A 16,777-nucleotide genomic window follows, 5' to 3' on the forward strand; every position below is an offset into this window, starting at 1 on the left:
GCCTCACCCCCGGCCGGAGCAGGGGCAGAGCGGTTTCAGGAGGGGGTCTGCGGCTGAGAGGAAGGACCCAGCGGAGGCCCCTCCGACTCCAGCAGAGTCTGCAGCTTAGCGGCAGCTGTGAAGCAACCATCCCCAGCCCCAGGCCTGGACCAGCCGCATGACAGACGAGCAGGAGTCAGGGGGTCGGGGGTGTGCCCGTGCCGCCTTCAGGGCCAAGGTTTGGGGGTCTGGATGGTTGCGTCTCAAGCGCCCGGGGACTGCACCCCGAGCTTCTGGAGAGACCTGTGAGCTGCTGACTGAAAGTACCTTCTCCTGCCCGGTTCCAGAGCGTATATACTCACTGCCAAAGACGGGAAAATCCAGGCAGAGGAACCAGCCCTCCGGACAGACGGGAGGGCCAACGGAGTGACAGAGGGTCTTACTACTTGTGAAAAGAGGCGAGATGCTTGCGACCAAGAAGGTCTGCCTGTTGTCACCAGAGAGAGAGGGAGAGGGGAGGGAGGGTGAGGGGGAGGGAGGGAGGGGGAAGAAGGGGAGAGGGTAAGAGGGAGAGAGGGAGGGAAAGGGGGAGAAGGGGAGAGGGAGGGAGGGAGGGGAAGGGAGAGGGGAAGAAGTGGTAGGGAAGAGAGAGAGGGAGAGGGAGAGAGAAGCAGAGAGAGGGAGGGAGAGAGGAAGAGAGAGAGAGGGAGGGAGGAAAAGAGACAGGGAGAGAGGGAGGGAGGGAGAGAGAGAGAGGGAGGGAGGAAAAGAGACAGGGAGAGAGGGAGGGAGGGAGAGAGAGAGGGAGAGAGGGAGGGAGAGAGAGGCGGAGAGAGAGAGGGAGAGAGGAAGAGAGGGAGGGAAGAGGGAGGGAGGGAGAGAGAGAGGGAGGGAGGGAGGAAGGGAGCGAGAGGGAGGGAGGGAGACAAGTGCCGTGGGCAGCTGTGACACGCTGATGACCGCTTCTCCCGCTCCCCGCTGTGATGTTTGTGGCATGTGTCCCCCCCCAAAGCCCACGTGCTCCAGACATTTCCCCACCACGGGCTCTCAAACCAGAGAGAGAGAGAGAGAGAGAGCGAGAGAGAGAGAGAGAGCGAGCACCTGCAGGCCCTGGGCGGTCGTCTTAAGGGCTCGGAGCCTGATTTCTTGTGAAATACGAATAAAGGCGGCCCGGCCGCCGCGTGAGGACTCAGAGAGCGCGTGTGCCCTTGCTCGGCGCCGGGCGTCTAGACGGCGTCTGGTGAGCCACGGCCGTGCTGCTGCAGAGGCCACGTGACCACGGCCCCGACAAGGCCCGGGGAACCAGACGTGCAGGGTCATCTCCCTGGAAGGTAGGGGGAGGCCGTGGGGACAGATGTGTGGCGAGCCGGCAGGACTCCGGGACGTCGCGAACGCAGGGATCGGGGGATCGCGAAGCAGGGCCCACCGTGGCTCCCGACCGGGCGGAGGCCACGGCCACGGCCACGGTCTTGCCTGGATGGCAAGTACTTCTTCATAAGACGAAGGCAGCCAGCCCGGGGGCCGAGGCGCGCATGCCACGGAGTTTCTAGAGAGATTCTACGAGCCCATCGATGCAGAATAAGTCACTTATTTGAGGAGGTACAGGAAAACCCGTACCTTGATGGGGAGGGGCTCCAAGGTGGCTAGGGACCATGGTTTTTGGCCATCCTTTCCCCGTTGTGTGGCACTAGTTAAAAGGCGTCTGCAACGCCCGGGCCACCTGGTCCCCACGCAGGCACTGGGCCCTGAAGAGGACGCAGCGGGTGTGGCCGCGCCACCTCGGGGCCGGTCCCGTGCCCTCTGCCGTGTCACACACCGCACACCCGTACCCCCTCTACTCTTGTTTACCAAAGCGCATTCATCGCTTGTCTGAGACTCTCTCCCCTCACGTGTTTACATCTCTGATTTGGGATTGATGACGCCAACATACTGGGCTGCGGTTTACGGCCGGCCTTTTTTCTTTCTTAGCACTTCGTAAAATAACAATGAATCTTAGAGTCGATAATGGCATTTTAGATTCGATGAAATGAAATCTGGTGCTTAAATTTTCCTCAAATCAGCCCCCCGTTTTACTTGAATGTACTTATTTTAAAAGGAAACTTTTATCACGGCTTTAAATGGAGCGCCAATATTATTTGATGTGTTGGTTATATTTTCTCCTTCTAGGCATTAAATAATCTACAACGTTTACGGTCTGGCCGCGCGCATTTCCGGGGGAAGCCCGCCCTGGGCCGGGCGCCCTCCTGTGGCACCGGTGCCGGGCACAGAGTGGGCGAGAAAAAAGTGCCCGCGGAGCCCTCTGACAGCGGGGCAGCAGCGAGCGGGGAGGAGACAGACGCGTCAGAAATTACAACGGCACCAGAGACAGGTAGCAAGGCAGCAGGGGCGGATCAGCACCTCCGGGACCAAGGGGCGAGGGTGCGCTCCCGTCTCTGCCCCCTTCCCGTGCAGCGGGCGGGTCCCCCGGGCTCCGCCGCGAACACGCGCATCCCCGGTCCCCGCTCCACGCCCCCAGAGCCCAGGCTCCGAGCCCCTTGCTAGGCGCTGCTCGGCCGGCACCCCCTCCTGCCCGGAAGCTGCTGGTTTCCTCGTCTGTCCCCGCCTCGTACTGGGCTCTACGCCCTCCTCGCTGTGCCTCTGGCAGGCAAGACTCCCCGCCCTGCAGACGCTGTGGAGTGCCGTGCCCTCCCCATGCGCGCCCTGTGGGGCCGGCCCTCCCCATGCGCCCCCCTGGCCTTACCTTGCACGGGCGCTAAGGGCTCGTAGACCACTCTGTAGCCCTGCAGGACGCCGTTGGCTGCCACCGGCTCGCCCCACGAGACGTTAAGCGTGGTAGAGGTTATTTCTGAGAACGCCAAAAAGCTGGGGGTCCCCGGAGCTGGAAGAATGGGACGTGAAGGGACTTTTGGTAAAGCTCCGTTCTAGACCGTTTCCACACATGTCTGTGCCTCCACGTACAATAAAAACGCTACTGGATGTTATTTTCAACTCCGTAAAAGTCTCAACGCCGTGCGACCACCTCTGAACTCTCCAGGATCAATCAGACACCTGGACTCTCCCGAGAAGAGGAGACAAGATGATGGGGGTTTAAACACAAGGAGCCTAAGGGACGCGGTGACAAAGGCAGAAAGATGAGTAAAGAATGAAATGCAGACAGCCCCGTGAGGCTCTGCCCACCTCTCCTGGCCTCTCCCTTGGGGCCCCAGCCGGCCCTCCTCTGAAACATCACAGTGTCCGCCCTCGGGCTGGGGACAGGGGGGCCCAGTGAGCCCCCTGGGCGGGGGGGAAGCTGCCCGCAGAACGCAGACAGCCAGGCGGGTGGCCGGGTTGCTGAACCTGCTCGCCGCCCCCTGCCTGGGCTCCGTGTGGGAGTCGGTGCCCAGAGCTCCCCCCCCCCACAATCAGCCCTCCACATACACCCCTATCTGCTGTTTTTCCAGTCCCTGGGGGCCCTTTTGCCCCATGGCCTGCCCAGTCCCCAGTGCTCTGGTGAGGAACGGGTGACCCACCCTGGATTCCAGAAACGGCCCCTGTCCGGCTGCTGGACGAGACCCAGAGGAAAGAGTCCCGGCACGCTGGCCAGTCCTCTCTCAGGCAGGACGCAGGATGCCTGGGAGCCCCGAGCGGGACGGGTCTCCCCGACTTCCCCAGCCTTACACTTCCTGGGTCCCACAAAGTGCATCCCAGGTCCGCGGGACCAGGGTTAAGCTGACATTCCCTTGGAATCCTGACTCACTTCCTAATGTTCTCTAGGCCGCTGGGGAGCCGGCACTCATGACAGAGGGAGCCACGTGCTGTGTGTGTGGATGTGGGGCCACAGGCGGCGAGGCACGTGGCAGTGCAGTGCTCTCGCCTGGCTGGTGGCGGGTGTCTGAGAAGCGGCTGCAAGCTGTTGCGGGTGTGGCCCTGAAACCCGGCGACCCTGGAAGCGCCCGACGCCGTGGCCTGGGCTCGGCCTACAAAGAACTCACTTCCCCCGGGATCTGGACACGCCGGTGCCGAGCCCCAGCAAGAAGCTCCCCGAGGGAACTGGAAGGAGGCCTGGGTGCGGAGGCGGAGCCCTCCTGCCCTCGGCGACCCGGGAGGGTCCTCGGGAAACAGGTGCCGTCTCACGGGCGCCGCCGCGCAGCAGGCCAGGGCTGGGTGCTGGGGAAAGCAGCTGAATGCAACCCAGGCCTTTCTCTGCAGAAAGCCCCGGGCACACGACAGCCGTGCGTCACAGGCTGGGCAGAGCAAAGGGCTGTGGGCACAGGGAGGGGCCGCTCATCCAGCCTGGCTCGGCCACCCGCGGCCGTGGGGAAGGGGCCCCCGCGGAACACGCCGCTCTCCTACCGGCCTGGTGGGTGCGCCCCTGCCTGGGGTCACTCCGGGGCCCGTCTCCAGCCGCATTGAAGGCCGAGATGCTGACCCGGTAAGGGGTGTGGCCGGTCAGGTTCTTCAGTTTCAGCACGGTCTCCGGCAGGAACAGGACCTTCAGCTTCTCCGTCTCGTTCTGGCTGTCTGCCTCCCAGTAGTAAACCTGCCGGTAAGAGCCAGAGGTCGGAGGCGGGCCACGGGGCCACGGGGCAGGGGTGGCAGCCCTGGCTTCTAAACTGGTGGGGGAGGGGCCCAGTGAGCGCTGGGCAGGACTGGACCTCGGCCCGTGTTTCTCCCGGGTTCGCTTTCTCCCCCACCGCCCGGCCTGCACGTGCTCGCGGGCGGACTTGAGGCCCAAGCACAGAGGCTGGAGGAGGTGGGCTGGCAGGACCGTTTCCCGGGACAGCCGGCCAAGAACCACTGCCCCGAGCAGGCGCGAGCCCGGCTGCCCAAAGACAACACCCTTCCGTGGATCCACCTCGGCTCCGGGGGGCGAAACCCAGCCAGGCCACCAGGGCCACTGGCCCACAGGGCAGAGAGCCGCAGAAAGCTTGGGACAGCTTTTCTGCCCCCAGGTGGGCTCCCGGCCACGAGCACTGCTGACTCCCGCCCGCAAGATACGGTCCAGTCCTGCTCTCGGAACTGAGCAAATCTGATCCTACGCTTGAACAGGCCTTACTGACTTCAGATCAATACCCAAGTTCAATGTCTTTATCATTAAGGAAATTAGAAAACATATTTTGGACATACATAAATAGCATCTTGCCTCCAAGCTCGTAAGACTTCCCATTACCTCATTAATCACTGTAACAGCCCTGCCGTGGAGGAAGGTATTTATTTTCATAAACCACCGACCAAAATCATTTTTAAATGGGCATTTAATTGGCCCGATAGTCATCAGGGCAGGCTGGCCCACAGAAGCTGATGACTGACCAACCTGGGCTCCGACACACCAGTCGGGGAGAGTCATTCGGGAGAAGAAAGGGGGAGTTTTCAAGGGACGGCCCCGGCCTGCTTTCTTCAGGCTGTTTTTAGCTGATCCTTCTGAGTTGTCTCCGAAAACGTGGCCTTCCAGGCAGGTGTGCAAGGAGCTTCCCGCCCCCAGATGAACCTACTCTGGGTAATTACTCACTGGCCTCCTGTCTTTCCTCTGCCCCATCTCCGGAATGTTGAGCTAAGGTGGAACCTTAGTGTGGTGGTTCTCAATGTGGGGTGCCTAGGAACCACACCCCTGGGGGAACTTGCTAGAAATGCAAATTCTTGGGCCCCCTGCCCTGGGCCTCATGAAATATTCAACAGAGATCCAAGGGCAGTGTCGGGCTGGAGAACCTGTTCTCTTCCGCCAGATCTGTTCTGCTGTCAGCAAAGATACTGGAGGCTCCCAGAGCGGGTGCAGCAGCAGGAAGGGTGCTGGGCAGGGCCTGGGAGGGACGGGCTGCCGGGCACCCCCAGGCCGAGAGGCAAGGTCAGGCCGAGCCTGCCCCAGCTGCTCAGCACCGACCCCGGCTATCCGTCCTGACGGTCAGCTGCGCGTGCAGGGGCAGGACGGAGTGAGCCGGGGGCAGCAGCCGTGGCATGCAGCCAGGGTTCCAGCGAAGCCGCTGGGAACTCTGGATTTAGGCCACTTTCCGGGCCTCCAAGTGACCTGGAAGGAAGAGCCAAACCATGCGAGAGAGCATTGCCTTGTAGCCCTGGATGTTCCCGTTCTGGCTCTCGGGTGGCGGCGGCTCCCACGTGACCTCCAGCTGGCTGGCCGTGAGCGGGGTCACCTGGACGTTCTGCGGGGCCATGGCCGGGGCTGGGGAGAGAGCAGCACAGGAGAGGGGCTGAGATGGCTTTTGGCGGGTGCGGGGCCCCTGGCTGCAGGCCTCAGAGCCTGCCCCGGGGCCGTGCAGCTTTTAGGCCAGGGAGCGCCACACACGCCCTTCCCGGAACCACGTTTTCAGTTGGCATAAAATGGAATCTGGAGGATTACGAAGAAAATTATATTAATTATAATAATTATATTGAGACGCGGTTGGCAGAGTGTTCAGAAACAAAAGCGTGATCTGGTTGTCTGCGTGCGTCGTGGGTGGGTGCGGGACGTGGGTGGGGGGCTGTTGCTGAGCGAGCTGTGGGTCCCGCTGGCCGCACGCACCATGCTGCCGTGTTCACGGTGGAGGGAGGCAGTGCGTTTTGGACGGAACGCGGAGAAAATGAGGCACCCACGTGTCCGTCCCAAGTTCAGGAATCTCGCGTTGTGGAGCCTGGCTCCCCGGGTCTGGGCCGTCCTTCAGCGGCGACAGGACCAGCCTAGGCTGGTCCCCATCCCTGCCCTCTACCCAGGCCCCTTATGGCTCGAACTCTGAGGACCCAGTCCTCGATTGCGACCCTGCCCTACCGCCCTGGGGACCACGCTGTGCCCGGAGAGGCGGAGAGGACACCATGGCCGTGGTCCGGCAGGCGGCCCTGGGGAAGCTGGGATGGCACAGAGAGCACGTGTGCACACACAGGACACGTGTCCGCTCCGTCTCTGCATTCCTTGCCGGGCATCTGTGCGGGACGCACTCCTCTCTGCCTCCCGGGAGTCCTTCCCTTCTCCCGCCTGTGTGCACCCCAACAGGGCTGTTCTGGGCTGGACCCCGGAGCCCTGGGAGCCGTCTGGGGGGGCTCGGCCCGCGGGCCCACGAGCACTGCCTTCCGACTCAAGCACGTTCCCGGCCACGCACGGAGACCACGCAACAGCCGCTGTCCGAGGGCGACAGCCCAGCACGCTGGCTCTCGGGAGAGAACGACCTTCGAGAGTCACCCCTTCCCCTCTCCCCCCCACCCCCAGTGTAGAATCAAATAGTAATTAACACCCACTCAGCCTGACACCGACTATTTATTTTGTTCTAACTGTGTGGTTCCCGTATTATCGCTGCCCACCCTGCCGTTAATGGAAATGTTAATAACCCACACCAGGTTGTTGTGACAGATGCTTGGCCTCATTATCAGAAATTCTTATTTACTGCTCCATTAAACAACAGAATCACACAAAAAAACAATTCAATCAAAACTAACTGGAGGAATTTTAACAGCCACATTAATAATCCAAAACATAAATAAAGTTAATGTCTTTTGCATGTTTGCCATCGGCAACTCTATCGCAAAATTACTGTTGTACAATTAAAACGTGAAAGGCGAAATTGAGCACGGCCATTACCCCGGTAGTCGGTTAGAACCGTCTGTGCGTGGTCTCCCCCGACCTCCAACCCCAAGGTTTCCTTTTCAAACCCTGGTCCCACGACCCTTCTCCGGACACGGAGGTCCACAGAAACCGGTGCTTCTGCAGGCTCGAGGCGGCTCCTGGAATTCAGGGGCCACGTGCCTGGACAAGATCCGCCGGTCGCGTGCGGGGCGGCTGAGCCACGCGAACTGCCGTCCCCAAGCTGAGATGCTCCGATGTGCCCACCAGCTGTCCTGTCGCACAGAGCTTTTGTGCCGTAAAAATGCCGCAGGGAGTGAGGGTTTTTTTGATGATGACACAGGCAGGGAAGAGAGAGAAATGTGTGTAAACACAGAGCAGAGCGTGTCGGTTTCGAGACCTACTTTTCTGGCTCCTGGAAGCTTCTGGGTCTCCGTCCCGGCAGGACGACCTGACTGGGGAAGGTCCCCTTGTGTACGGCCCCAGATGCAGTTCTGGTTTGGCATGGAGCATGTTCGGAGGGAACCGATGGAGCCTGTGATGAGCCCTTGTCTGATGGCTCTCCCCACTTCGCCCCCGTGGTGTATAGAATGCTTTGGGAACATGCGTGAAATCAGTTTTTAGAAGCAATTTAGTGCAGCGCGCTCTGGCATTTGCTGATAGCGGATCGCCTGCAAACGGCACCGAAGAGGGGCTCACAAAGGTGAAGGCGCAGAGTGGAGATTCTCTCCGCACATCTCATGTCGGGGCTGACGATGCCGCCACACAGCTGTGAGCCAGTCCTTGGCAGCCACGGAGCCGCCAGAGACAGCGCGAGCTTCTAGAGGCACCCTGCGCCTGGAGATTTCTGGAATCTCCCGGGCTTTTGGCTGATCGTGTAGGGAGGCCCTGCAGGTTGGGTGCTGGGGGCTGCACGCTGGCAGGCAAGCCCCACAGAGCAGGACGGGCAGCTTACTCAACCCCCTAGGCGGACTCGCTGCCCCCGACGTGGCCACCAGCCGTCAGTCACTGGGAAACAAACGGCCACTGGAACAAAATGGCTGTCTCTGGCTCAGTCTTAATTTGCTGGGAAGCAGAGAGTGCTGGCTCATGGCCACCTGGCTCCAGGCCCACTGGATCACCAGAATGACCTGGTCACTTAACAGTCCTGAGCTACAGACCCTCCACCCTCTACCAAAACATTGTCCCCTCCCATGGGAGGGTCATCCGTCTGGCCCGTGGAAGTCTCTCTCTTGCAGGGACCCTGCAGACCCTCCGCCTCTGACTCTAGTTTGGTCGATGACAGGGGAGCGGTAGTGACATGTGGGTAGGGGTGACATAGGCCACCTCCCAGCAGAAGCTTCCAGAGGGTTCCCTGGCCGGTTGCACGGGGACTGACCCCTCAGTCTGTGTCTTCAAAAGAAGACGACAGGAAGCTGGAGAGAAAGAGCTGGCCTTGAAGGATGGGGAAGGTGCACGAGAGAAGTTGCCACTGGTGTTTCAGCCACGCGGAGTCTGTAGTTATTTGTTGCCATGGCACAATGTGCTGGAAATTTCCTGAATGTCAACGGGCCTTAGGCTTGGCGCTGAGGGGTAGGTGGATACAAGGATGCGGAAACAGGTGTAACAAGAGACAGGTCACAATAATCATGATACAGGGTGTAACGTGAGGGCAGGTTCCAAGGGCCACGAGAAGTCACTTCTGGCTGGGGGACACAGGCTCTTTCCTGGAAACAGAGTATCCTTCAAAAATGGGGCAGATTTAACATGGGACAACGGGCCAGGGAAGCACGGGCGAAGTAAGAGACAGGAATGGGAAGGGCGAGGGTACGGAGGTGACAAGGCAGGGTACCTGCTGGGGTCACATCAGACAGACGGTCATCAGATGCCAGTGCTACCTGGGGCCACACCAGGTGTCTATTCATGCCGAACCATGCTAAGCCATGCTAGGCCATGATAAGCTATGCTAGGCCATGCTAGGCCATTCTAGGCTATGCTAAGTTATGCTAGATCATGCTAGGCTATGCTAGGCTATGCTAAGTTATGCTAGATCATGCTAGGCCATGGTAGGCCATGATAGGTTAAACTAGGCCATGCTAGACCACGCTAGATAATTCTAGGCTATGATAGGCCATGCTAGATCATGCTAGGCCATGTTAGGTTTCTACTTTCATTTTTTGTAACCCAGTGATTCATTATTTGGGTAGAGCAAACTTTTAACTGTTACTTTGAGGATCATTGTTAACATTTTAATATAACGAGGTTAAGTATTTCTTTATATAATAAAAAAAATCACACATTTCTCAGTTCACTTTAATTACATCAACCCCTTTCTGGCCAAACACTCTTCCTGATTTCCTGTCGAAGTAAATAGGAAACAGAATTCTCTAATGTAGTTTACCTTCTCAGCACACTTGGCCAGCACATCTGTTCCCCTAAGCCAGGATACCTGGAGACAGGCTCCAGCTCGGGGTAATTATCTAACCTCCGGGGCCTTCGCAATACATAAAGGAGGCTTAAACAGATCATGGCTCTTCAGCTCAGCGGGGGCCAAGTCAGAACTGGAGACAGAGCAATGACTCAGAGCAGGGAAGTTGGGAAGGAGCAGAATCTCAAAAGGTGAGCCGGGCCTGCAGACACAAAGGCTTCATTCCCTTCTGGGCAGGGGTAAAGTTCACAGGAGAAAGACAGGAGAATCACTGCCGTCACCGAACATAAAGCCCGATGCCCGCGGTGCCCCACGAGGCCGCCAGCCCTGCCTCGAGAAACTCAGGGTCTGTCAACGACCATTCGGTGCGACATCACACGGTAGTTTTTTTTAAAAGCCTGCAACAGACAGTTCAAAGTGAGAAGATGGTGTTTTATAAATCCGTGATAAACAGAGAAGACGAGGATTGCCCCTTCCTCAGCCTCCAGCCCCCTGTCTCCAGAAATCTGCAGGGCCTTCTGGAGAGTGCTCTCATCTAGTCTGACGGCTGCTGGAATCCTAGCAGCCCACGAGGGGCGTGACGACGGCGTTGAGGGTGGCATTGAAGCTTGGCGTCCGGGCTCACTTGACCCTCATGGCCCGCAGAGGCGGGGGCTCGTCGCTGCCATTCATTCAGGGGAGGCTGGGGCCGGAGAGAGCAGGGCCCGGCCCCAGGTCTCCACTCGCCCCTCACTCTAAGCCGGGCAGCTCGGCTCCCAGCACCATGCCTGGGGGTGGGCAGGGGATTCAAGGCCACGTTCCTGGGGTCCTGGGGCGGCCGCCTCGGCCCAGCGCCTTGTCACTCAGGCTGGCGCTCTGCCCTCCAGCTCAAATGTCTGTCTTTGCTCCAATCACCTCACTGCTGAGCCAGAACAAACACAATTCTAAGGAAGCTTAACAAGAAAAATCAGGAAACTGGTCACAGAAAACCTATTTTTCAAAGTAATCAATGCCATGGACTCCAGGCTACAGAGGCTGCAGGCCGGAGGTTGTGGGAAAAGCCCTGGATGGTGAGTTTTAGGATCCAGGCTCAGCCTGCGGGACCTCGGACACAGTTCAGTCTCCTGGAGCCTCAGTTTCTTTTGTAAAATAGGAGAAAATACCAGACTCAGTGGGTTTCAGAGACGCAATGAGCTAAGTCTTGAGAGGGTACAGATCAGCGGCCAGCAAGGAGGAGGCGCTCTGTAAGGCGGCCTGAACACGGTGTCTCGCTCCGAGCTCATTCCCCCGCCCTCACCGACTGGTGAATGGCCCAATGGGTGCGAATGGCACATTGGTCCTGCTTGGCCTGTGTCCCCGTTGGGACTGTCGGTAATTACGTCACCACGTGCTGACGTGTTTAAACGTCCGTCTTTCCTCCTCATGAACCAGGAGCCACACAGGCATGTCCTGGGCACTCTGCCTTCCACAGCCCTGGACGCCGGTACCTTGGATCACGGAGACACTCCGAGGACCCGCCTTCTGCTCCCCGCACCCTCCCTTATGTCATCTCCTCTTGGGAACACTTGCTTCCGACCACGGAACATGGCAGACACGGTGGCCAGTGGCACCGTGATGAGCTTGCAGGAGACTGTCTCTCCACAGCTCGTGCCCCTCCTGCCGGCCCTCTGCCCTGCCCCCTCCCGTACCCGCTCTGACGAAGCCAGCGGCCATGTTGGGAGATGCCCCACGGAGAGGCTCATCAAGGCCTCCGTCCAACAGCCCACGAGACACAGTCCTGCCAACGACTACACCAGCTTACAGATGGACCCTTTCCCGGTCCAACCTTTGGATGAGACAGCGGCCCTGGCTGGCACCTTGGGAGAGACCCAAAGCGGGGGACGCAGCTAAGCTGTGCCTGGATTCCTGGCCCCCACACACTGTGAAGCGGCACAGGTGTGTTTGAAGCAGCTGTGCAGGGAAAATTTGTTATGCAGCAGGAGCTAACCAATACACCCAACAGGCAGGAAGGCCCAGACTCTGCACATCCTGGGCTCCGCCAGACGGGCTCGAATCTGGTGTAGCGCTGCTCATAAATGTGGGATTTCGTGGTGTTCAAGCGAGAACTCCTGTTATGTCCAACACGTGTTCATAACTGGTCCAGACCCAGCTCTGGGCTTGGCACCGCGAGGGTGCAGAGGAACACCGCTCCGGGCCTTCTGATCGATAGATGTGCCTCAGGCACTACGGAAGTCTGGAGCTTGGGGGGGTTTGAGGGGTTCTGCTATCGGTGCCTCCAGAGCAAGGGCGAGGGTGAGATCGGGAAGGCTCTGAGTCATGACCGAGCGAGCTTGGACGTGTGGCAAGGAGGAGCGGGGCCCAGGCAGGGGACTCAAGCAGGGGACAGGGCAGCAAAGGTGTGCCGAGGACACTTAATCTTCCCCGGCTTGGGATGCGGGCTGATCTGGGATCACGTGGCAGCTGCAATCCCAAGATGCTGCTTTCACAAACCGTGGCTTAAAAAGTTGCTTCGGGGCGCCTGGGTGGCTCGGTCGGTTCAGCATCTCTTAATTTCGGCTCAGGTTATGATCTCACGGTCTGTGAGTTTGAGCCCTACATCGGGCTCCGTGCTGATGGTGCGGAGCCTGCGTGGGATTCTCTGTCTCCCTCTCTCTCTCTGCCCCTCCCCTGTCCACACATTCTCTCTCCCTCTCAAAATAAATAAACATTTTAAAAACTTTTTTTTAATAAAAAAAAAAAAAAACAAACAGTTGTTGCAACAGGCAGGGAGGTTGAGGCCTGAGAGTTTCAAACCCATAATCGCAAATGTGGCTCTGTCACCGCTATTTCAGTGATCCAGGTGAGCGCCGAACATCCGATTCCATCCCGTGGCGCTCCCCGCTTTCCGCCATCACCGATGCCGTCGCCGATACTGACTGCCACCACCTGCCGGCAGGAGATGCAGGGGTGAAAGCCGCTCGGACAAGCCAGCTGTGCACTGGCACCTGCTGCTGGGCTTTTCTCCTCGCCTACGCAGTGACCGTCCCGCCAGAGCAAGACCCAGGCCCTGCCAGGCCCCGACTGCGTTATAACCGCTGGCGGTCTGTGTAACGCAAACCACAGCCCGCATCCTATGCGGACTGTGTTCGCCAAACTCAAGTGAGAGGAAGGATGTTTATCCTCACGTCACACCTTCGAAAACTGAGCCTGAAGGGGTTAATTTGTTTGGCCCAGAGGGGGCTGGATTTGAACTTGGGTCTGCATAACCAGAAGGCTGTGTTGCCAAGGTAAGGGCTTTGGGAAGCTTTCTGCGAAGGGCCAGACAGCATTTTAAGTTTTGAGGGACACAGGTCTCTGTTGCAACAACTCAATTCTGCCTCTGAACGGCAAAAGCAGCCACAGGCAGTAAGCAAATGAATGGGCGTCTCAATAAAACTTTATATAAAAACGGGCACTGGGTGGATTCGGCCCCTGGGCCTGGTTTGCAGACCCTGCTCTGAGTCAATACAGAAAGGGGAGGGATGGGAAGGGGGTCCTCGCCTGCCAGCTTTGTCATATATAATGAGTCGTGTCGTGTATAATGAGGAACGTCCCCGGCCACCAGCCTCCCGAGCTTGTCCCCGTGATGTAACCCTGCACCCGTCAGGTACATTGGGAACAGCCACCAGGTTCTGGCCACCGGGGACCCCTGTGAGGGTCGAGGGATGGATAAGTACGCGTGTGCCCGGGCAGGCAATGGGGGGCCCGGGAAGTCTGGAGAGGCAGGTGACACGACGCAGGAAGCCCCAGGGGATGAGGCTGCCAGAGACTGGCTTTATTCATGGTGCTCTCATTTTTTTTAAAGAATGGATAAATCTTTTTTTTTTTTAATTTTTTTTTTTTTTGTTTGGGGGGAGAGAGAGCACAAACAGGGGAGGGTCACAGAGAGGAGGACAGAGGATCTGAAGTGGGCTCCGTGCCGACAGCAGTGAGCCCGATGTGAACCTCACGTGAGATCGGGACCTGAGCCGAAGTTGGACGCTTCATCAGCCGAGCCACCCAAGCGTTCCCATGGTTTTCTCAATTTTTGAAACCCCATGTTCTGATTTTGATTCCAGAGGGCCTTGTTTTCTAAGAAAAATAGCTTCCTTGGATGAGGTGGCTACACTGATGTGTCCTGCCACCACTGACCAGCTGAGCATTGCTGGAGAATTCTCCGGAAGCTTGGGTGCTTCCGTTTTTCTCACCTGCAAAATGAAGGTAACCTCTGAGCCCCACACCCACTGGGACGTGGCAAGTTTGAGCCAAGACAAAGGACACTGCAGGCAGGGTCGCGGGGTATCTCCCCCCAGTTCCTACTCTTGTCCCACGTCCCAATGCTGGGACCCACTGTGCCAGACGCCAGGTGACCTCCAGGCAAAGCTCCAGATCAAAGGAACCAGTGAAGAAGTCCGTGTCGGAGTGAGGCTGGGGATCAGGTCGCCAGCAGGGACACGCAGAAGTAAGCCTCCGCCCTGCACAAGCTGGGCTGCCCCTCACCCCAGCTCTGACAGTGGGGGCGGGGCAGCTGCAGGCCTATGGACGCCCTCCTCCCCGCCACCAGGGAGGCCGGCGCAGACCTTCCTGCTTTACAGGAAGGGAAGTGAGACAGCGTTCTGACAAGGGCAGGCTGGAATCTGAGCCCAGAGCGTCCTGTTCCAGGTGTGGCCTCAGGGATGCTGGCCTGCCCCAAACAAGCCGGGGAGGTGAGAGCCCACGATCAGCTAGTCATCGAAAGACTACAAGGCACGTGCTGGGTAGGTCAAGGCACAAGAGAGGCCTGGGGCCTCGGGATGAAACTTGGGGCATCTGTCCCCAGGCAGCAGGTGCACCTCATGCAGGACACAGATGTCCGTTCCTCCCTCCAGGGTGAGCTGCAGGCTGTGAGCTGTGGGGCATGCAGGGGGCCCCCCACCACGCCTGGGCCAGAGGCGAAGAGGCAAGGAGGGCTTCGTGGAGAAGGACTTGAAGGCTGGTGAGAAGAGTCAGGTGGGGCCAAGTCGGCTTTAGCCATCAGACGTCTTTCCGGAAAGGCTTTGTGACCGGGCAGGGAGCACCGTGGCCACAGTCGCACTCTTGGGGATGACAGGGCTGCACCCGGGGAGGCACTGGCCGTGAGGACCAGCTGGGCGACTGCTATGACGCCACAGGCAGGTGAACGAGGGCGGTGGCCACAACAAAGGAGAAAGTGACAGAGTGTCTTTGATGTCGGGTACCGCGAGTCAACAAATGGCGACTGGCCGACGGGTCGTGGGGATCGAGGACTGGGAGGAACCAAGGCCATCACCCGAGGGGCCGCGTGGGATTTGGGGATGGATGGAGGCATTGCTCCCGGGGCCACACACAGGTGTAGACTCGGGAACCGCGTGGCCCCTGAGGATGTGGGAAGGAAGGTGACTGTCCTGAGAGAGGGGACCTACAGAATGGAGTGAACGGCACCAAAGAGAGGGCCAAGGTGGAGCCGGGAGCCAGGGTGCCACCGAGACCGAGCTGGAGACGGCCTCAGTCAGAGCAGGTCAAGGGCAGAGCTGGAAGCAGCCTTAGAATTTCCAACAGCAAAAGGGGCTGAAGCTGCTGAGTTTCGAAGAGGAGGAAGGGACCGAAGGCGGAGGGGAGCTAATCCCCCGGGAGCCTGTGTGCTGACTGCATACTTGATCATGTGAAGGTGTTATTAATTTTTCTAGATCTGATAATGGCTTCATGGTTATACACACACACACACACACACACACACTATATACGTATGCACATATGTATGTGTTTAAGGAGTTCTTTTAGGGATACGTGCTGGGGACGTTTTTGAACGATTAACAGTCGGTTAAGCGTCCGACTTCAGCCAGGTCACGATCTCGCGGTCCGTGAGTTCGAGCCCCGCGTCAGGCTCTGGGCTGCTGGCTCGGAGCCTGGAGCCTGTTTCCGATTCTGTGTCTCCCTCTCTCTCTGCCCCTCCCCCGTTCATGCTCTGTCTCTCTCTGTCCCAAAAATAAATAAAAAACGTTGAAAAAAAAAATTTAAAAGAAAGGATAGGATGTCTGAGAAATGCTTCTGAGCCAGTGGGCAGAGGGCACAAGTGCAAATCCCGAGGAAGCAAGACCCCGCGTCGGTGCCGCGGCGGAGCGGGCGGTGGGGGCACGGGGGCGCGCAAAGCTGGCCCGTCTGCTGCTGGGTGTGCCGCAGGCTTCCCTGCTCAGCGGTGACACAACAAACAAAAGGGAGAAGGTTCTTGAATTCAGGAAGAGCTTGGCCGGGAAGGAGAGGCACAGGCAAGGCCCCGGGCTCCGGGGAGAGACTCTAGGGTTGGAGCTCTTTCAAATCCACCGTGTGGGGACGATGCCTCCCTCCCCCCAGGGGAGGACCCGTCGTCTCTGCACCCAGCAAGCACGCCAGTCTCTGTAAGGCGTGAAGACCGCGCAGCCAGTAAGGCTTGACCCTGAACAGCCACGCCCCGTCAGAGGTCACAGGCCAGGCCATCTCTCTGCCCAGAGTGTGTGCCGCCCAAGGGCAGGGCCTGCCTGGGCCTTTCCCCCTTCAGTGGCCTCTGGAGCTGCCGAGCGAGTGGGCGCTCGGCCGAGAAGTCTCAACCCATCACCAGTATGGTAATCAGACAAATCTCCCGAGAAGCCGGCCGAGGACTTGGACTCCGGATTGCACGATGTTTGGGATCCTTTCCAGATACAGCATTAGGCATTCAAATATTCTCCATAACCTTCCTACATTGATGGAAATTAGGTTATTAGAAATGTCATTTATCTACCAACATCTCCTGGGCCTCACGTCTGCTAGGAAAGGCAGCAATCCAAGGCGGGGAGCTGCATAGGGAGCCCGTGGCACGGGAGAGAGGCGTCCAGGATTGGGGGGCCAGGAGATGCTCACTGTGGCCGGAGGGGTCCCAG

General features: G+C 58.7%; 1 protein-coding gene across 1 annotated transcript in view; it reads right to left on the minus strand.

Annotated features, from left to right (window-relative positions):
• Window positions 1-16,777, minus strand: part of SDK1 (sidekick cell adhesion molecule 1) — a 526,124-nt gene that overhangs the window by 35,026 nt on the left and 474,321 nt on the right. Inside the window, 3 exon segments of the mRNA XM_049639338.1 lie at window positions 2,720-2,857; window positions 4,312-4,498; window positions 6,018-6,133. Coding sequence (XP_049495295.1) covers window positions 2,720-2,857; window positions 4,312-4,498; window positions 6,018-6,133 — 441 coding nt within the window.

Source organism: Panthera uncia, chromosome E3, assembly GCF_023721935.1.
Source record: "Panthera uncia isolate 11264 chromosome E3, Puncia_PCG_1.0, whole genome shotgun sequence".
In the NCBI taxonomy this organism is placed as follows: Eukaryota; Metazoa; Chordata; class Mammalia; order Carnivora; family Felidae; genus Panthera; species Panthera uncia.